Source organism: Ictalurus furcatus, chromosome 7, assembly GCF_023375685.1.
Source record: "Ictalurus furcatus strain D&B chromosome 7, Billie_1.0, whole genome shotgun sequence".
Classification (NCBI taxonomy): domain Eukaryota; kingdom Metazoa; phylum Chordata; class Actinopteri; order Siluriformes; family Ictaluridae; genus Ictalurus; species Ictalurus furcatus.
In genome coordinates, this window is record NC_071261.1 from 27,175,096 (window position 1) to 27,197,422 (window position 22,327).

At 39.5% G+C, this 22,327-nt stretch overlaps 2 protein-coding genes across 2 annotated transcripts in view; one reads left to right on the forward strand and one right to left on the reverse strand.

The window, feature by feature from the left end:
• The first annotated feature begins 523 nt into the window (after positions 1-523).
• On the forward strand, positions 524-1,695 carry si:dkey-3n22.9 (uncharacterized). The gene is made up of 3 exons (XM_053629619.1): positions 524-587; positions 722-863; positions 999-1,695. The coding sequence occupies exons 1-3, from the start codon at positions 529-531 to the stop codon at positions 1,281-1,283; spliced, it is 486 nt and encodes a 161-aa protein (XP_053485594.1). The 5' UTR covers positions 524-528; the 3' UTR covers positions 1,284-1,695.
• Positions 1,696-2,097: 402 nt separating this feature from the next.
• The window catches only part of LOC128610718 (carcinoembryonic antigen-related cell adhesion molecule 5-like), a 34,320-nt gene continuing 14,090 nt past the window's right edge, over positions 2,098-22,327 (reverse strand). Inside the window, exons 5-13 of the mRNA XM_053630135.1 lie at positions 12,894-13,145; positions 11,724-11,990; positions 10,225-10,509; positions 9,749-10,018; positions 9,327-9,644; positions 8,739-9,005; positions 7,679-7,927; positions 3,584-3,700; positions 2,098-3,488 (exon numbers count right to left, since the gene is read on the reverse strand). Of these exons, the coding sequence (XP_053486110.1) occupies positions 3,430-3,488; positions 3,584-3,700; positions 7,679-7,927; positions 8,739-9,005; positions 9,327-9,644; positions 9,749-10,018; positions 10,225-10,509; positions 11,724-11,990; positions 12,894-13,145 (2,084 nt within the window). The 3' untranslated portion in view covers positions 2,098-3,429. The remainder of the gene's footprint in view (positions 3,489-3,583; positions 3,701-7,678; positions 7,928-8,738; positions 9,006-9,326; positions 9,645-9,748; positions 10,019-10,224; positions 10,510-11,723; positions 11,991-12,893; positions 13,146-22,327) is intronic.

The following is a 22,327-nucleotide window of genomic DNA, read 5'->3' on the forward strand; positions in this document are numbered from 1 at the left end:
TTCTGCTTACATGTGACTGCTCCAGAAGATATATTGTTGTATAATAATGAAATGTATTGTATTATTGTTTTATTATGGACTATGTCTTTACTGAGAGACTGTGAGGTACAGCTTTTAACTTCTTTGCATGTAAACCATTATTATCAGCAGTGGAGTGTCATCATATACTACATTCACAGTACACTATAGACTGTATGTACAGTATCTGGTATTATTCCACTCTTAATTAACAGGGACACCACTTCAGCTTGGAGGGACGGACTGTGGGATATTTATGTTGATGGTAAGTGGTCATATAATTGCTATGCCATTGTCTCTGCGTGTGCTAAACACTGCATTTGTTAATATAACATCAGAGTTTTGATTTTGTATTTCAGTACACCCTGTATGTGACCCTTGCAAAGCCCTTTGATTTTTCAGCTGTGAGTTTTTATCAATTTATGTTTATTTTTTTCAGCAAAAAGGACTGTAAACACAACTAAAATTTTATGATTAAGATTTTCAATTGTCATCGTTTATCAGTCTGACATGCCTGTAATCAGGAGGTGGTGGTGCCATCAGTTACTACAGGCATTTCCTCTGGCAAGGTATGATACACATAACTATAGTTTGGATGAAGATGTCCATTATGTGCATTCCCAGTATGCAGGTCATTTGTAATAAATAAAAAATAATGTACACTGGAAATTTTTTTTACTGTTTTGTCACTTTTTCTTCAAAGTCAAGTTCAACAGTCAGTCACCAAACAAACAATCTTACTGGAGCTAAACATCATGGAGGTCACCCCATCTGTGTTAGACATCATGGAGGTCACCCCATCTATGCCAGACCTCATGGAGGTCACTCCAACACAGAGAATCCATGTATATACAGGGAATGTTTATGTATTGTTTGACTATTGTTTGTTTATGTAATTACCTTTCTTGTTTCATAAAAGTGTTTGAGCAGCACTTGACTAATTACATGTTTATTGAAATGTCTTATCTTTTTGTACAAAGGACTCGGCGGTGATGAAACAGACTCTGCTTGCCTGTGAGTGGGTGGAGGAGAACAGACTCCACTTTGCTGGGAAAGTTCACTTACCACGGATCATGAGGATGAACGAGGATGATGCCTTGTTGGCCATCACAATGCAGGACCTGTTTATCAACACTATTTTTTATGAAAGTGAAATGGACGAAGAGAAAATCCGGGCTCCCTTCCTTTTCACCTTCGAGAGATTAGAGGAAATATACGATAAAAGAAATATTCATGTGTCTTGCCTGCACAACCCTCACCGCTAACAAGTTAATTAGTGGGGTAGATCTGTGAAAATATTGTTTTTACGTGTAGTTTTAGGTTTTGTAAAATGTTTTTTTTTTTTAACCCATTAAAGTTTTGTGGGGAAAAAATGTGTTCTTGAAATCTAATATACTAAAATTTTATTTTGTATCTTTTATCATATTATATTTTTTTTCCTAGAGGGAAGATTGATTTTTATGTTAGATGTACATTTAGCTAATAAAGCTGAATAGAAATAAAATAAATTCAGCAACACTTGAGGGCAGTGGAGTATGTGACTAATAAATTGTAAATTAAGTAACACTCCCAGTCTACTACCAAATGTTCATGGAGTTGGTTGCCTTTCTGCCAGTCTCAGAGCACACGTCCTCTTGTTTTGTTCTTTAGTGTGACACATGGCTGGGTTCAGACTACAAGACAAGTTGCTTATTGTCATGATTCCCCCTTGAAGCAGCGTGCTCTAAGCGCGCTTTTCCGTTGTTGACCGTAGTGACATCTGGACACGTGTGTTTTGTTTATGTTTCTGTCATGTCTCCTCCCTGTTCTGTCATTGGCTGGGATTTCACGTGGGTCTGTATTGCTCTCAGCTGCTAGCGGTTTAGACGCTGATCATGTCCGCATGTATACCGCGCGCCTCCCAGCACACAACGCGGAAGATTAATGTCATAGAGTTAGTTTAGTTCGTATCATAGTCACAGTCCATGTTTAGAGTTAGTTCGCGCTGGATTATCCGCTTCCAGTCCCTCGTCATAGTTCGTTTCTCGTTTTGTTTATCGACCCTGTTTTCCGTGACCACGACCTAGATTCCAGCCTTGCCCCGTGTATGCCTGTTTGCCAATCGCCTGACCTCTTGCATGTTTGTGGATTACGTTTTGGATTTGTCTGCCTGTCTCTCTTTCAAATAAACAACTGTTCATCCTGCACTTGCATCCGTCCTATCTCTGCTCCGTCACGATTCGTGACACTTATTACCATTTGATGAAGACAATCACATGTGGACTGAGTCCATCCAACATTATATTCACATATTTCCATCTAAATTATATTCACAATGATACTCTTGTTGTACATGCATTCATTTTTCTTTCATGAGGGGGAGACCCTAAGTGTACATTTAAAAGCAACAAAAGAGATGACAAGCAGATAGGTGATCATTTTATTTATTTATTTATTTATCACACCTGCAAGGGTAACTCAGTTCCCATGTTTAAAAGCAAAGAGCATATTAGGAGCACACTTTATTACATTAATGAATCACATATGACTTAGGAAATTCACAAATAGCTTACATAGCCTTAATACAGTGGGGAAAAAAGAAGGTAGTCTAGTCATGCAGTTTGTCATAGAAACAGTGCAGAAAAATCATGAAATCATGAAAAATGTTAAAGAAAGGTAAGGCAATATTAGCTATGACAGCATCTCCAGTTCCATGCAAGTCTCATGGTTACTTTGACCTAACCTTCGTGCATTAACAATCAACATTTTTTCCCCATTAGGTAAGTTTGATCTAATGAAGGGCTTGATAACGTTAACAGCCAGTAGGTGGAGAAATGAGCGGTGCTTCACTACATCCATAGAGATCTAGACTAGATCAAGAGAGGTGGAGCTAGATGTCCAGCTCCATCTATTTGGCTCTGCAGTGAGCAGTAGTGATGGGAAGTTCGGACCATTTTACTGACTCGGATCTTTGAATCTCCTTCAGCAAAATGAACAAATCTTTTTTCAAGTCATTTCTTTCATTTCAGCAGAATATAATTAAAATGTTACATGTTAAATTCACCAACACATCTAGTACTTGCACAAACGATCACATTTGGAATAAAAAATAAAATATAGGCTATTGCAGCCAAGGCCAAATTATGAGCAACAGAAATGATTAATTAATAGCTTAGCATTAGGTCTTCAGGCTATACAGTCTGTTAGTTCACCTCACCTCCCGATCCGAGTCGTTCTTTCTTTTGTAACGTCACATTTCTCACGTCTGTTCCCTGGAAACAGAAATGATTAGTTCAGCTCTCGAGTGTTCGGGTCAGAGTCGTTCATTCATCACGTTACAGCTCCATGGGCTGAATGCAGTGTTCTCTGTTGCACTCGGAGCTGCTGTTATATAAAAGCTAGATGATAAAAAATAATGTGAAAACCTGAGACTCAGACAGATGCTTCAGCTTCTATCACTCTGTACGGTCTGTTGTCCTCGTCAGGGTCAGCTGTAAAATACACAATCATGAACACTTCAAATCAGCCTCTTATTAAATGTCAGGGTTTAATTTTATGGCTAATGAAGAACACTGTGAGGTCTTACTTCGAGCTCTGTAACACTTCACTGCCAGAATGATGGTCACCAGCACATACGGAGAGGCCGCTACTGCACTGCTGAGGAGCTTCAGTACCGACAGTGGAGCTTTTCCATCTGATAGAACTGCAGGGAAAAATACCATGGATAATAAAATAATGATATAATCATCATAATAATAAATTATAATTAATCATATATAAAGCATACATTATAGATCATACATTTAAGTTTCCTGTGAAGATATGAGTCTGAAAAGTTGTCTGTAACTTAATGTTTCTTTAACCACATACATTTAACTGAACATTAGGGCAGTTATATTTGCCTTTATGCTAGTAATAAAGGTGATACTGACATCCAAAAAGTCTCATCTCTCTGTATTCTTTTTTTCCTCTTTTTTATTCTCTGAGTCTGATCTTTGTGTGCAGATGTGTGTATAAACCTCTGTGTCTCAGATCTCTGCAGCTCTGAACTCAGCGCTATCTGTTGGTCTTTTGTTAGAATCGAATGAATAAAAACATCAAATCTGTGTCACCCTAGAAACTGCACTCAGTTTCTTTATAACAATATTATAATTTCTTTTCAACAATTCAGTAGATTTTAAAAGTGTTCTCTTTATTCCTGTATATTGTACATCTATTACTGATGAGAACATTGAAGACTCACGGTGCACTGTGATGTTGACAGGATTACTGCGTCCTCCAGATTCAGACATTAATAACATTAAATGAATGAATGCCTTTTATTGTCACTATACACATGTACAATGAAATTAAGAGCCACTCCTTTTTGTTCCGTGCCAACATGTACATAAAAATTACCAAGAAAGAATAGAATAAAAATAAAATAAAAAAATATAACCACACGAAAAGAGTAAATAATAAATAATAAATAAGTAATAAATAGTAGGGGGGGGGGGGGGGGGGGATACTATAAAATGCACAGTTCTGAGACACTATTATACCTATACTGTGAAATCAGTACATGTATGTGTTTAGAATGGTTACAGCTTTGGGGGAAAAACTATTCTTAAATCTATTAGTCCTTGTTCTGATGCACCTGTAACGTCTCCCTGAGGGCAACAGATTAAACAGATCAGAGCCAGGGTGAGAGCTGTCCTTAATGATGGTTTTTCCTCTGCTGAGGCAACGGGAGGTGTAAATATCCATCAGGGAGGGGAGAGGGCAGCCAATGATCTTCTGTGCTGCTCTTATTACTCTCTGAAGTCTCTCCCTGTCTGCGCGGTGCAGCTACCGTACCACACAGTGATACAGTATGTCAGCAGGCTCTCGACGGACGAGCGGTAGAAGGTCAGCAGCAGATTGGGGTCCAGATTGTACTTCCTGAGAACCCTCAGGGAGTGTAGCCGCTTTTGAGCCTTCTTAATAACCGCTGTGATATTGTCTGTCCAGGAGACGTCTGCAGAGATAAGGACGCCAAGAAACCGGAAGGTGTGGATCCTCTCCACACACTCACCATTGATGAAAAGGGGGGCTAGCTCAGTGTTGTGCTTCCTGAAGTCCACAATGATCTCCTTGGTTTTCTTAGTGTTTAGAGCCAGATTGTTCTCTGAACACCAGGCCGCCAAGTTCAGGACTTCCTCTCTATAGGCTACCTCATCTCCCTTTGAGAGGAGTCCGACTACTGTGGTGTCGTCAGCAAACTTGATGATAAGATTGTTATTGTGGACCGGACTACAGTCGGACGTGTAGAGACAGTACAGGAGGGGGCTCAGCACACAGCCCTGTGGAGAACCGGTGCTCAACGTGCGAGTGGAGGAGAGGTGGGGTCCGAGTCTCACTGTCTGAGACCGGTGAGTGAGAAAGTCCTTTATCCAGGCACACGTGAGGCCAAGAGTGACCAATTTGGTGATGAGAATATCCGGAATGATTGTATTAAAAGCCGAACTATAATCCACAAAAAGCATACAGACGTAGCTCTGTTGCTGCTCTAGATGTCTCAACACGGAGTGGAGAGCTACGACGATAGCATCCCCTGTGGATCTGTTTGCGCGATATGCAAACTGATAAGGATCGAAGTCTGGGGGGAGGTAGTCCTTGATGTGCTGAAGAACCAGTCTCTCAAAGCACTTCATCATAACTGGAGTGAGGGCCACAGGACGATAATCATTTAGGCTAGTGGTGGGAGACTTCTTTGGCACTGGAATGATTGTGGCTGATTTTAGGCAGGGCGGGGTGACTGCTTGGGCCAGGGAGAGGTTGAAGATTCTGGTAAAGATATGGGCAAGCTGGTGGGCACACGATCTGAGCACCTTACCAGGTACTCCGTCTGGGCCAGCTGCCTTCCTGGGGTTCACTGCCAGAAACACCCGTCTAACATCATGTTCCCTCACTGTAAGTAGAGTGGTGCAGGAACCAGGACGGGATGGAGGCAGGGCTGGACTGGTGCGCGAGCCAGATGAGGGTGGAGGTAAGGCTGGAGCAGATGAGTGCTGTTGTTGTGATGTTTCAAAGCGAGCAAAGAAGCAATTTAGCTCTTCTGCCAGAATCGCACTCAGGTCTCCTGTTGTCGCATTGCGGCCTCTGTGGTTTGTGATGTCTTGTATGCCCTGCCACACCTCCCGTTTATTTTTACTGGACAGGTGGGATTCTATGCTCCTCTTATGGTCCGCCTTAGCTTCCTTACTACCACCTTTCAGGTTGGCACGAGCGGCTCTATACAGAGCTCTATTACCAGACCTGAAGGCAGCGTCACGGGCTCTGAGGAGTGTGCGGACCTGTTTAGTCATCCAAGGTTTCTGGTTTGGGAAAACCCGAATGTTTTTGTCCACAGTCACATTTCTGATACAGAACTTGATATAGTCCAGCACCGTTCCTGTTAATGTTTCTAGCTCCTGATGTTCAAATAAGTCCCAGTCTGTCTGTTCGAGGCAGTCCTGAAGTTTGGAGAATGCATCGTCAGGACAGGTGGTAACAGTCTTTGTAGTGGGCGTGACACTGCGTCTGAGGGGGTTGTAGGTAGGGGAGAGCAGGAGGGAGAGATGGTCTGATTGGCCGAGGTGGGGGAGAGGTATGGCTCGATACGCATGCTTAATGTTGGAGTAAACATGATCCAGAGTGTTCGCCCCTCTAGTAAAACACTTAACATGTTGATAAAATTTCGGGAGTACAGTCTTCAAGTTCGCCTTATTAAAATCTCCTGCACTTATGTGAACACCGTCGGGGTAAGCCCGCTGCTGTTCGTTTATGGTGTTCAACAGGAGAGAGAGCGCCATGTACACATTGGCGTCAGGTGGAATATACACAGCCGTGATAATCACTACTGTTAGCTCTCTCGGTCGAAAAAAGGGCCGACATCTTACAGACATGTACTCGAGGTCAGGGGAACAATGTTTATCTATCATTGTTCCGTTATTACACCAGTTCTCATGCACATACATACAGAGCCCCCGCCCTTACCGGAGTCCTCAGTCCTGTCCCAGTGGAGCAAAGTACGACCTGCTAGCTGCATGCTATCATCAGGTATCCTCGGATGAAGCCAGGTTTCAGTAATAATTTAAAACACAACAATCACGAACGTAGCGATTTCCAGCTAGTTGTAATTCCAAAACGTCCATTTTATGCACCAGGGATCTGGCATTGGAGAGAAACAGGCTCGGTAGAGGTGGCTTGTGTGGTTGTTTTCTTAGCCTTAACATAACACCAGACCTGCATCCCCTCGTCTGCTTCCTCTCCCTCTTCCGTCTGCGCCGCCTTCTGGACCCGACAACAATCCACGGAGAGCCCGGCTATCTCGCTATGCCGTCTGGGATGTTGTGCGTGTGATGAAAGACTCTCGAAATAGGTATTCGGTGTTGGTCCCCAATATCCATAAGGTTCTTGCTTGTATAGCGAATGTTCGCAGAACCGATAATACACAAACAAGTAATAAAGAAATAATACAAAAACAACAAAAAAGAGCACTGAAAAGGAGAGCCGTGAGCCGCTGCGACTGTGCGCGCCGCCATCTTGTACAATTAACAATTAAATGTTATTGTTACAAAGGGAATCAAATACTTTGAAAGCTGACTGAAAACACTGTGCATATAAACTTTGTTAATAAAAAGAGAATCAAATAAAAAGAAATTCTCTCAAGGTTTCTCACCTCTGACTGAAACCCAGCTTTTCGGTGACTCTCCTCTCTCTGGGTGTTTACAGTGGTAGAAACCTTCATCTGACTTTGAGACAGTACTGATGGTCATCTCTCCTGTAGTCTTCTTCTGCAGGACTGAACCATCTTTATAGAAATCAACACCAGAAGCTGAAGTCTTTGAGTTGCGAGATAAACAATGTAAAGTCAGAGGATTTCCCTCAGTCACAGGATGGACAGGACTGTCCAGGATCACATGACCATCTGTAGGAAAGAGAAAGAAGACACTGAAATCAGAAAGTGTGTAAAATACAGTAATGATTTTAACACAGAGAGCTACAGTAAATCAGTGGTAGATATCAGAGAGAGTGTACACAGTGCAGCGCTCATAGAGTCTTCATGTGTGAAGGAGAAGATATGCTTAAATGCCAGTTTTATCAGTAACATTCAGATGTGAAAGCAGCTTTCACTGTAATATTCTTAACATCCTGAAACTAAACTAGTCTTCATGAGTTATTCTTATTTCTTATTTTTGTTTATATTTTTATTGTTAAAACATTGAGAGAAGATTTTTTTAGGTTTACCTTCTGCAGTCTAACTTCTATATGGGGATAATAGTTTTATTTATGTAAATCTAATGTATTTATGCCTTCACTCTCTCTCTCTCTCTCTCTCTCTCTCCTGCTTTGTGTGTGTGTGTGTGTGTGTGTCTTGCTCAACTCTGTCTACCTTTTTCTTTATGCTAGTGGTAAAGGTGATATTGACATCCAAAAGGTCTCATCTTTCTGTATTCTTTTTTCCTCTTTTTTATTCTCTGAGTCTGATCTTTGTGTGCAGATGTGTGTATAAACCTCTGTGTCTCAGATCTCTGCAGCCCTGAACACAGCGCTATCTGTTGGTCTTTTGTTAGAATCGACTGAATAAAAACATCAAATCTGTGTCACCCCAGAAACTGCACTCAGTTTCTTTATAACAATATTATAATTTATTTTCAACAATTCAGTAGATTATAAAAGTGTTATCTTTATTCCTGTATATTGTACATCTATTACTGATGAGAACATTGAAGACTCACTGTGCAGTGTGATGTTGACAGGATTACTGCGTCCTCCAGATTCAGACTGACACCAGTAAACTCCAGTGTGTGATGTAGAGAGGGAGCTGATGTTACATGTAGATCCTGAAACTGATGAACAATCAGACACTGTCTCACTGTGTGTGTATCCTCTCACTGTCCATCCAGTAGAGTCACTCTGGTCCTCACAGCTCAGTGAGAGAGAGTCAGCAGTAAAGTGTTGAGTTCTGCTGGGATTGATGATCAGAGACACTGGAGGAGATTCACCTGAAACACACACATTGTAATTCAGATCTTATTCTGAAAATTAACATGTATTTTATCATGATGTTAATGTCAGTGTACAGTTTAGTAAACATGTGTAACATTAAAATTACCACAGGACTAACACTTGCTTTGATTAGACAATGATATCTGAATAAAAATCTACTATCAGGTGCTTATACAGCTGCTTTACACATTCCTCACTAAGGAGTTTAAATATAAACAGTTATTACACAACACATTAGCACATATACAACACTTAATATTAATAAATGTACATTTGCTACACTCCAACTCAACTCTATTGTTGATTTATTTCCTCACCAGTGATCCACAGTGGCTGTAGGTTGCTGAACTGTGTGTGAAAGACTGGTTCTCCTCTCCCTGCTCTGCACATATAAACTCCTCTGTGATTCACAGTAACAGGACTGAGAGTGTAGGAGCCTCCAGATCCTCTGCTGCTGTCTGAGAGGAGCGCTGTACTGTACCTGAGGGAACCCTGACTGTCTCTGGAGGGAACCTCTGTGTACCAGCTGAACGTCCAGCCTGTAGAGGAGTGTTTAACCTCACAGCTTAGAGTCACTGAGTCTCCTTCAGTCAGCCAGCGCAGTGGAGACACACTCACTACTGCCTCTGCTGCATCTGATGGACAACAAATGTAAATAAATAAAATAAATAAAATCATACAGAGTGATAATCTTATTATATATAATTAATGATAAGATGAAACAAATTCACACACTCACCTGATACAGTGAGTGCAACAGCATCACTGATCTCTGAGCTCTGAGAGTCACTGCTTCTCCTCCCTCTGCAGGTGTATTTACCACTGTCATCATTTATAACTGAGCTGAAGCTGAACTCCTGTGTTGTGGGGTAGAGTGTGTAATCTTTCTTATACCAGCTGTATTTCCACTCAGTGTCTCCTCCTCCCTGCATTTCACATCTGAGAGTCACAGTCTCTCCTCTGAACACATGTTTATCAGGCTTTATGGTCACCACAGCTTTAGGACTTTCTACAGAAACACAATTTTATTATTAATTTTAATATTTTATTTTTGTTTTATTATTAACCCAAATACAAACACACTTCAATAATATACAGTTGGATTTGACAACTGCTATATACATAAGTACTTAGTGATGATGCAGTGTATACGTATGTAATAATATATAAAGTGTGTTAAGAAGAGGCAGTGTTTTGCAACCTGTTTTTACTCACCAGTAACATTTACCCAGAGTGCATCACTGTAGTGTGTGTAGTAGACTGGGTTTCCTCTTCCAGCTCTGCACCTGTACTGACCTCCATCAGAGACTCTAACTGCACTGTATGTTTTAGTGTAGTAATCTGTTTCAGTTTCAGTCTCAGTCTCAGTGCTCTGTGTGGGTTTGATCCAGTAAAACTTCCATCCAGCAGACTGCAGCTTCAGTGTACAGGACAGAGTCACGTAGTTTCCTTTCAGTACAGCTCCTTCACGACTTGGTGTGAGTTCAGGTTTAGGTTTTTCTGCAGTTGGAGATGAAACACACAGTTCAGGATGTTAACTGTTCATGTTCTGCTCTCAGAGTGTTTAACACACTAATCACTACTACAGACAAACACACTATTACTGATACACTGTAAAGACTCTACTGTAAAAAGTAGATTTAATGTGAAGTATATTGTTCTCTTACTCAAGCAAAAGTGTAAAGACAAAATGTACTGCATTATGTTTGACTGTTATTTAAAACATATAAGATAATTTGCCATTAGTATTATTTATTATTGGATAAACCTGGGACATTTTCATGTTCAGCATTTTGCAGCACATTGAGTCAGCAAATAAATAAAAATCACATCTTTAGTCGTCACTGCATTTCACATCATCATCTCAAAGTCCAACATTTTTACTGCATATCACACTTTGTATGTATATTGTGCAGCTCTATGACTATAATTATGAACAAAATAAATTGTTCATAATTGAACAAACACACTGAAGTTTAAAAGGTTTTTAATTTTTTCAAAATGTACTTTATGAGTGGGGCATAAATACACACTCTTAATGAATTCATCTTCATAAGTGTGTGTGTGTGAAAACGTATAGAAAGCGGGCGAGTCTGCCGCCCTGTTTATGAAAGAACAGAGCGGCCTTCTGGGAATTCTCCCACTCCGGGCCTGACTACTACAGACAAACACACTATTACTGATACACTGTAAAGACTCCTGTCACAGACAGATTATTCATGAATATCTATCAAAATATTTTATGGTATTTATCAAAGTACTTTAGTTTTTGTGAGAGTAGATTTAATGGGAAGTACATTGTTCTCTTATTCAAGAAAAAGTGTAAAGACAAAATGTACTGCATTATGTTTGACTGTTATTTAAAACATCCTTCAATAGAAAATATTTGAACCAGCAGAATGCATTTTATTATTTCATTTAACACTTAATGCAATAATAATAAAAGAAGAGACATATTGCCATTAATATTATTTATTATTGGATAAACCTGGGACATTTTCATGTTCAGCATTTTGCAGCACATTGAGTCAGCAAATAAATAAAAATCACATCTTTAGTCTTCATCGACTGCATTTCACATCATCATCTCAAAGTCCAACATCTTTACTGCATATCACACTTTGTATGCATATTGTGCAGCTCTAATCTACACCAGTACTGAGTGCTGAGGTGAACCTGAGGTTAATGAGTACTGAAGAGATGATCACACTCACCTGATACAGTCAGTGTAACAGCATCACTGGTGTGTGAGGAGTGTGAGCCTCCTCTCTCTCTTCCTCTACAGGTGTATTTACCTGCATGAGATGTTTCAGCACTACTGATTCTGTACTCCTGTTCACTACTGACACCAGAACCATCTTTATACCAGCTGTAGATCCAGTCAGAGTCCTCTTCATCCTGTATGTCACATCTGAGAGTGACAGTCTCTCCTCTGTACACCTGTTCATCAGGATTTATGGACACCACAGGTTTTGGGAGCGCTGTACAAAGATAATAAAATATGTCCTGAAATAATTAGTATACTTTTGATTGATTGTTTTTCATGAGTGTAGAGAGTTTAGAAGATTTTGGAAAAGAATGTAACATTACACATGGAACTCTGAAAAATGTTTTGGAAAAGTTATAACCACTTGCACCAAAAAATCCAGCGTCTTCTACAGATCCTGATTATAATCATTTGGTATTGTGTTAGATGTATTTATAGTAAAGTATTATTCAGAATTGTTTAATAAAATGAACAGGTGATTGAGAATTTTAAAATAAATAATTGTTGTTTTTTAAATCCATCTATTTGCCATCACATTTTATTCTGTATAATTCCATGTTTTGGTCATTGGTAAGGAAGCAGAATGAAGCAAAAGAAAAAAAAAATCCCTACAATTATTTGAGATCCTGATGTGATCTGGCTCCAGGTCTCTTATGTATGATTTCCAAAGTGATTAGTCAGCACTTATAGAGACAAAGCAGGTGATTTATTTACAGTGTAGCTTTAAGGCCTCTGGTATCAGACACACGCTGTACATTCTTTCTATATTGATCATAATTTAATATTCTGTAGTGAGTGTTTCAGCACTAATGTCTGTGTTTCAGTTACAGTTATAAACACCATTATGAGTCTGATTAACATGAGTGCTGTGTAATTATAATTTCCATCTTTCTACTACCATGAGATTTATTATCCCTACATAACACTGATATCTGATAGTCTGTATCTCTTATAACAGAGATTCTCTTCCTGATGAACACACACTCAGCGGTACTTTACTTTAACTTTTGCTCTCACATGCTTTATAAATATCTAAGATATAATAAGAAATTGTTATTATTTTACTTATAATAAAATAACTTAAAACATGCAGTGAAAGTGCAGAACCATGACGTACCTCTAACTGTAACTGTAACTGGATCACTGAGCTCTGAGTCGTAGTTTCCTCTGCGTGCTTTACACTGAAACACTGTTTCTCCTGCATTAGAGACTGTATCATGGAGTGTGTCGGTGTCTTCAGCTACTTGGACTCGATCTTTGTACCAGAGAAAAGTCCATCCATTAGACAGCAGATTACAGTTCAGAGTAACTCTGTCTCCAGTGTAGACGGAGCTCTGAGGACTCACTCTCACAGTCGGTTTGGGTTTTTCTGTTGACATGAAATGATGATGATATTAAAGTTTTCCTCTTTACATCAATACAATAGTTTTATCACTTTAATCATATGATTTATGTCTATGGCTGTGGCTCAGGTGGTAACACACCGAAGTTTAATAGAACTGGTTTAATCTCTGCTGGAAAAGTCAAAAAGCAAACACACACTGTCAATGTAAATAACTTAAATTCTGCATGGCAATGTGCAAACAATCTTCTCCACCTTAATACAAATCCAACATGTACACAACATAGGCAATAAAATATGTATAAATCACCTTGAGCTTGTCCGACTCGGATAAGTGAAATAAGCACTAAAAAGGGAAGAGGAACAGAGAATATGATGTAACACTGACTTGATTCTTTTCTTTAAGAAGACACATGAGAACAATGTCATATACTGCAAAAAATCTATATTTAGTTTTACTTCAGCTATAAGAAATGCAATATATCGACCTGTTTCAATAATGAATGGAGTTTAGAAAAAGCTATTTTCACTCAGGTCACTATGCTGCTCATTACTGTCTCATGTTTAATCTGATCCACATCTGATAATCTGAAGCTGGATTACACACTTCCTTCTCTGTGTATCACATGAGAAAGGCGCTCCTGTGCACTAAAGCTGTGGAGTAATACATACAGCCTGCAGACCGATGTGTCATATATGAGGAAAAACCCGAGCTCAGTAGCACACACAGGCTAATGAACACACACAGTTTAGGATGATCAGTGTAAATTGTTATTTTGTCTTCTGGGAAACTTGTAAGTATCTTATTTAGCGTCTGAAGGGCAGTACTAAATGGAAAAAATAAGATCTTTAAATAAAATAACAACTTACAGTGATCATCCTGTTCAAAAGTTTATACCCCCCTGAATCTTAATGTATCGTGTTGCCGTCTTGAGCATCAGTGAATGTTTGCACCTTATGTAATAGTCGTGTACGAGTCCCTCAGTTGTCAGTGTGAAAAGTCAGATCTGAACATCATATAGCCTGTGGTGGAAAGGGCTAAAATATACAGAAGATGCTGGAAAAGCAAAGAATGTGCAGGACCTGGAGGATTTTTCTGAAGAACAGGGGGCAGTTTAACTGCTCAGGACAAACAAGGGACTCGTGAACAACTCTCACAAAACATAAACACACTCGTGGATCATCCAGGTAACGACACAGTATTAAGAATCAAGGGTGTGTAAACTTTTGAACGGGGTAATTTTCATAAACTCAGCTATTGTCTTGTGGGCTATATGTAAACATCTGTTATGTGAAATAGCTTATTCAGGACAGGACTAAATAAACAACAACATGGGATTTTTATGATCAATTTTATTTTGTTAAAAGTATTAAGATTTTGCAGATTCAGCCAGGGGTATGTAAACTTCCGACCGCAACTGTATGTTCTCTATATGTCTTTTCTTTACAAAATGTAAATATATTTGTTTAACTTATTTTGTCATTTGTTAATAAATATTCATATTACATTCATATTGTATGAATTCATATTGTTCATATTGTATTTTTAATTGTTTATAAAAGTCCTTGATGTTTTTAAGTGGTTGAATTTTTGTGTGCATGAGTTGGTAGCTGTGTGTGTGTGTGTGTGTGTGTGTGTGTGTGTGAGAGAATTTGTTTTTGCCTTTAAATATACTGTAAATATATTTACTTGTTATTTTGTTGTTTTTAAAAGTGTGTTGTTAATAAATGTTCATATTGTAGTGTATTTGTTAATGTTTAATAAAAGCCCTTAATCTTATTAAATGGTTGAATTTGAGTTTCTCTACTAAAATGAAGTACATTTAGCAGTTTCTGGGCCACATCTGGCCCGGGGACCAAGCCGACTCTCAGCCAGATCTGTCTTACAGTGTCTGGGGCAGACCCGGGCCAAATAAAACAATATAATTCACTTTACAGTGTGTGGGCCGGATCTGGGCCGGAGGAAATTGTGTGTGTCGGTTTGCAGTGTGTGGGCCAGTTTTGGGCCGGGGACCCAGGCGTATACTGGACTAGAACTAAAGCAAGTATGTGGCCCACAAGTGGGCCAGACAAATTTTGCTGGGTGAGAGACGGAGATTTAACAATGTCATGGATAAGGAGACGCGCCCTTCGTCCCTATTCGTCCCAATGTGAATGTTTTTAGAATGTAAGACGAATGTAATGCAAGATGTTTTACATGTAAAATAGTCCATGTTATTACAGCCTAGTTCTCTATTCAAAGTAGTTATAGTGTTCAGAAACATTTCATATCATTCATGTTCAATACCTGTCCATTATATACTTTTATAAAAGTCATAAAAGTTATTTTTTAAAACCATGAAAGTTATGAAAAGTAATAAAAAAGTACAAAAACACAAAAGCAAAAAAATTATCTATCTATTTATTGATCTATCTATCTATCAAAAACAGATTATAGATTTTATATATATATATATATATATATATATATATATATATATATATATATATAAAAAATAGATCATCATTATACCTGGTCACCTCTAATATGGAGGGGGGGAGCATGCCAAATGATAGGGGAGGCTTGGGGGGGCTTTAGTTACAAAAGGTTGAGAACCTCTGCCATAATGCAACGGGACTGGCGCGGAAGACCTGTCAGAATCGGTGTCGAGTAGTATGTCTGGTTTGTATTCATGCTTTCCACTTATACTGATCAGCACTGTACTGTATCAATGACCAAGCAGTAGGTACTGAATCTAATGCAATAGGTACTGAATCAAATGTAGCAGGTACTGAATCTAATGCAATAGGTACTGAATCAAATGCAATAGGTACTGAATCTAATGTAGCAGGTACTGAATCTAATGCAGTAGACCTGTCACAGTATGCCTTTTCGGATGCAGCCGCAGTTCATACCACACACACACGCTCACGCACAACTTATCAACACTATCTTTTATTTATTTATTTAAAAGTAACAACATAACACTCTGATCATGTACTCTTCCTTTCATACCTTATAAGAAACAGAAAATGTTCATCCATGATAAAAGCCCACGAACATATCACAAACCAAAATCTGATTCACGCTCAGAAAAAACTCCACGTCACCTCAGACACTCTACAACCCCAAATAACACACAAATCCTGAAGATGGTAGATTTTAGATTCCACACATATGCACTAAAATGAACCAAAAGGTCACTGCAGTCTGTAGCATAATGACACATTGGATTTTATCCACTAGGTACTGCATGTTGTAACACGCATGCGCCAACGGCAGACACAGATCATTAATACTGCAGACACAGTACATCACTGTTATCCATCTATGGTTAGGGTTGGGGTTAGTGTTAAAGTTAGAACACCCAGTACGTAGTATATCTAATCTAATGTCATTACACTACAGGATGCAGTGAGGACACACCCAATTAACAGCAATCCACATAAACTATGCTGAAAATAATAAATATTTAGTCCCATCCGACACCATTGGAACAGCAGGCCAAGTTATTGTTATTGCTGCAGACTGAAGACATTTGGGTTTGAGATCAAAAGATGGAAAGGAGAAGAGAGGTTAGAATTTCAGCTTCTGTTTCCTGGTATTTATATGTAGATGTGTTAAACAACATAGAACATAGCACACTTCTTTCAGACCACCCAATTGGTAGATACTAGGAAATAAAAGCTGAAATCCTAAACTCTTGTCTCATATCTATCTTTTGATCACAAACCCAAATGTCTTTGGTGTACAGCAGAATCAAATGAATAGACCTTGCCGTTCCAATAGTTTCAGAGGGGACTGTACTGTACACTCCCACTGATATCATTATTAATGCAACTAATTGATACTATTTTATTTATAAATGTAACCCTTACCTTAACCTCAGTAACCAAATAAAAAAAAGTTTTCACAAGGGCTCAACTCAAATGAACTAACGCACACAACAGATATGGATGTACACTGATCCAACAATCATATCAGAGACTCTTACGAAAATGTTCTAATCACATATTAACCTCACCACACAGGACATTAGACTTCATCTGAACGTATTGTTTTAAGCCGCCACTCACTCTAACGAAGACACAAAGAAAACATTTACTCACAGATCATCACACGGAGTGGACGGAGCTCCATCCTGTCACACTGATGAAGGACTGACTGATCAGTGGTCTGTGTTAAAGCCACTACACTTCCTGTGTTCTTACCCACAGAGAGAAAGAGAGAAAGACTTCCCTTCTGGTCAAAGTTGATGTGCTCTTTTCATGTGAACCCAGAAATTATAACAACAATTTGCAGAACATAACTTTATTCAACTCTTGAACTTGTACAGTTCCTCTGCTTCTTCACTCAGGTTCATGATTGATCTCAACAAGACTACCATCTTCTCAACCACCACCAGTGTGTATGATGCGACAGAACACCCACTACACACCAGCTATTGGTGGAGAGGAGAGGAGAGTGATGTAGCCAATTCAGAGATGGAGATTATTAGGGAGCCATGATAGATAAGGGCCAATGAGGGAATTTCACCGGGACACCAGGGTTACACCCCTACTCTTTACAAGAAGTGTCCTGGGATTTTTAATGACCATAGTGAACCAGGACCTTGAGCTCACTGAGTGCTTTTAGTGTTTGCCACAGAAACTAGAGTGAGAACATGCATGTGTGGCTGTTTTAATTTTGGCATTACTGAGAATGTGAATGACAGCATTTCTTCATTTCTCACACCGCTCAGCTAGAACAGAAACCAAACCACAATAATGTTTCATGTCTTAACTGCTAATCATTTAAAATGTGTAATCATTAAAATCATTTAAAATCACATATCTTGTTTATCACATATCATGGATAAACAATTGCAGACAAAACACAGGTTTATATAAAAATATCTTTGTTAAATATAGGTGTGCACCAATTATTGGCAACCTTTAAGTTGATACTTTGTGCTACCTCCTTTGACAAGATAACAGACAAGAGTCTTCTCCTATAATGCCTGATGAGGTTGGAGAATACATGGCAAGGGATCTGAGACCGTTCCTCCATACAGAATCACACCAGATCCTTCAAACTCTGGTGGACTCTACTCTTCAGTTCACCCCACAGGTTTTTATTTTTTAATGTATGTTTTGGATCATTGTCTTGCTGTAAGATCCAAACACAGCCCATTTGAAGCTTTCTGGCAGAGGCAGTCAGGTTTTCATTCAATATTTCTTGATATTTGATAGAGTCCATGATGCCATGTATCCTAACTAAATGTCCAGGTTCTCTGTCAGAAAAACAGCCCCAAAACATTAAAGAGCCACCACCATATTTAACCGTGGGCATGAGGTACTTTTCCATAAGTCTACCTCTCCGTGTGTGCCAAAACCACCTCTGGTGTTTATTACCAAAAAGCTCTATTTTGGTTTCATCTGACCATAGAACCCGATCCCATTTGAAGTTCCAGTAGTGTCTGGCAAACTGAAGACGCTTGAGTTTGTTTTTGGATGAGAGTAGAGGCTTTTTGCTTGAAACCCTTCCAAACAACTTGTGGTGATGTAGGTGACTTCGGATTGTAGTTTTGGAGACTTTCTGACTCCGAAGACGCAACTAACTTCTGCAACTCTCCAGCTGTGATCCTTGGAGATTTTTTGGCCACTCGAACCGTCCTCTTCACAGTGCATTAAGACGATATAGACACACGTCCTCTTCCAGGTCGATTCATAACATTTCCAGTTGACTGGAACTTCCTAATTATTGCTCAGATGGTGGAAATGGGCATTTTCAATGCTTGTGCTATTTTCTTATAGACACTTCCCATTTTGTGAAGCTCCACAACCTTTTGCCGCACATCCCAGCTATGTTGCTTGGTCTTACCAATTGTTAAGAATGACTAATTGAATTTGGCCTATGTGTTACCTCATATTTATCTTGGTTGAACAATTTCCTGTTCGTAGTCACCCAGGTGTACTAAAAATGTAAAATATCAACGGGAATATACGTCACATATAATTTTCTTACATGAATTCACAAGGGTGGCAATAATTGTTTCACACCTATATTTAACACAGATATATTTTGGATAAACCTGTGCTGTGTTTGCAATTGTTTGATATCCATGAGAGCAGAGTATTTTCGTGATTTTATTTTTTTTTTTAACAAAAGATTAAAAGGTTGAAAAATAAAGACAATTGTTCACAGCCTTCTTTGTTCATATTTACCAAGGATGCCATTATTAATGGGCACTGTAACTGCAATGAATGTGGCTTTACTGAGGTACTGAGCTTCACATATGAACTGAGAGTTATCATTATGTTTTTTATTAAAAATACTATATACTCATGAAGTCATGGTAAATGTGTATGATGTCTAATAATCTAACCCAGGGGTGCCCACACTTTTTTGACTTGCGAGCTACTTTTAACATGACCAGTCAAAGAGATCTACCTACGCTAAAAATGCGAAACATATATTTACTCATATATATACTGAGTATACTTCAAATATGTATACACACACAATATATGTTCATGTACCTTGCATAACTGCATGAGCCCTTATGGCACACTACAATTCAGTACATTTTTGGTCATTACCTTACTCTGATGACTTGCACTGAATAGAATCAGCCAGGGTTGCATAGTCCGACAGTAGCTGCTGGTAGCCAGCCTCCAGCAGGCCTCCAAATGATGATCAGTCACTGTGGAACGGTATTTGGACTTAATAATCTTCATGTGGGAAAAGGCTGACTCACATAAATAAGTAGAGCCAAATAATGCAGTCAAGGAGATTGCACATTTCCTCATGTTTGGGTACTTTTCCCCTGTGAGTAAGTTCCAAAACTGTCCATGATCCCTGGACTTCAGCTGAATGTCAGTCTGTAGTTTCAAAATCTCATCCTCCACTTCAGACGAGTTCAGGTGAAACAGCGTTGCAATTTTCGATGCGAGTGAATCAACCTCAACATTGTCCCTGAATGGGTAGCACATGAATGTAGCGACTGGCTCCAGTAAAGCAAAGTCTTGAAAGCGTCTGTCAAACTCTGACCGACAGCTGTCAATCTGCTCCGTGCAGCGTGCAATGTTCAACTGCGCACGAGCCGCAATTCCGCTGCGTCTCCAGATCTGACGCGAGGTTTCGGAAGTTCCCAGAATCATGGCGCTGCAGCTTTGAGGACAGAAGTTGCATTTTCCGTTTAAAGGCATTAACTGAGCTGATCATATTGACCACGGTTTTGTCTTTTCCTTGCAGCTCCAAATTAAGCTCATTTAACATGTTGGTCAGATCGGTTAAAAATGCTGGACTTGGGTCCAGCAGCCACTGATCATCATTGAGTTGGGTGCATTCTGCATGTTTAACAGCAAAAAGAAACTCGCTTATCTCCGGACAGAGCTCTCGAAATCTCTGCAGGAATTTACCCCTACTAAGCCATCTCACTTCAGTGTGTAGCAGGAGCTCAGAGTGGTCGCAGTCTGCCTTCTCCAGATGCGCACGAACAGCCGTCTTTGAAGTGATCTAGCACGTATAGAACAGGCGATCTTTGTTGCCACATCCACGATCTCTTTCATGTTTAGCATTTTTGCTAAATAATCCACTCTTAACCCGATTAAGACCATACTTTGATTAAGAAACTACCATGTAAACAGCAATTTTTACTTACCTTCATCTAATTAAGGTCATACTCGAATTAAGCTCTAATCGAATTAAGACAGGTGGAGTACTGCTGTTTTAGTCGCATTACGGACGAGTATTACAGACATGTAAACACCTTAATCACATTATGAACGTCGTGTGAGAGTTTTCACCGCATTTTGCGACAGGACACGATCACACACGGCAGTTTTACGGCGAACAAGAGAGTCCCAAACCGCATACTTTCCTACTATAGGCCTGTAGTGGGGAGAAATACATGTATCTCAGCTACTATATAGACGGTAAGTACGCGGTCTGAGACGCAGCCCACGGCTTCAAGCAGTTGTCTATTAGCACGTATAGCATTACAAATAATTAACTGCACTTAAAGCGTTCGTAAAATAAAAATAAAAACACCCAAAACTGTATACGGTACCATAACGAAGACGAACTGTACTGTGTTGACACGTGAAATTCTGGAGGGACGTCGGACGGCGTGGCGCGGTGACGTAATGACGCCGGCCGTTAATCTAATTATGTTCTATAACATGTAAAACGGGAACATGACAGGAGTATTCTAAAAGCGACTCATGTAAACACCTTAATCACATTATTATCTTACTCAGAGTAAGGTCGATAATTAGATTACTGCTGTCCATGTAAAAGTAGTCAGTATCGTGGTTTTTATGAACAGTCCTGAAGTGCCGCTCCACATTTCCCTTTTTCGGAATAGCAATGGTAGCTTGGCAGATCAGACAAACGCACTTCGAATATGACATCGTGAAAAAAAAAAAAACCATCCTCCCATTCCGCATGGAAGTGATAAGTCTTCGGTTTCTTGCTTGATCCCGCTACCTCACTCATTTTGTACCCTTTCTTCAGTAGGAATAAATTGGAAAGTTAACTCAGTGATTTCGCTCGATAACCTTTAGCAATGGCGCGTTTGATCGCCCACACATGGTGAGAGAAAAGACGAGATCTCAGACTGGCTGCCCTCTACATCATCGCTAACATCTATTTTTTTTGTTTGAATGGCGATCTACCAGCACTTCCTTTGCGATCGACCGGACGTATTGGGCACCCCTGATCTAACCCTTTTATTTATTACAGTATTTGGTGAAATGAACTTGACTGGTTTATATCTGTGTGAAGCTGCTTCATTCACAATAATATTATATTCTCTTTTTCTTATTTCATTATTCATTACAAGTCATCTGGACCTCCCATAGAAGTTTGTGTGACAGAAGACAAGACAGCACTCACACTCCGCCCACCTAGTTAACTTCACATCATCTCCCCACACACGCAATAGTGTAGACATTGTCTAGACTGCACACGTGGGTCTGCGCTACAGCTCCATTTCACACACACACACACACACACACACACACAGGTTTTTATCACATATTACTTCTCCCTGCTGATCCACATCCCCAATAATCACACTACACACACCAGATAAGTTTAAAACAGAACATCTTTATTTACGTATCTGTATATTTGTATAGTCTGTCTTTGTTTGTGCTGTAGATAGTCCGCGTCCGTCTTCCGGGTCCAGTCCGCCGAGACTACAGCAAGAGGGAGGAGATAAACTCCGGTCCTATTTCTGCAC

Coding starts and splice junctions, on each gene's coding strand:
- si:dkey-3n22.9 (XM_053629619.1), top strand. CDS start 529: ATGCCTGTAATCAGGAGGTGGTGGTGCCATCAGTTACTACAGGCATTT. Junction 588..721: donor CAGGCATTTCCTCTGGCAAG/GTATGATACACA, acceptor TTTTCTTCAAAG/TCAAGTTCAACAGTCAGTCA. Junction 864..998: donor CTCCAACACAGAGAATCCAT/GTATATACAGGG, acceptor TTTTGTACAAAG/GACTCGGCGGTGATGAAACA.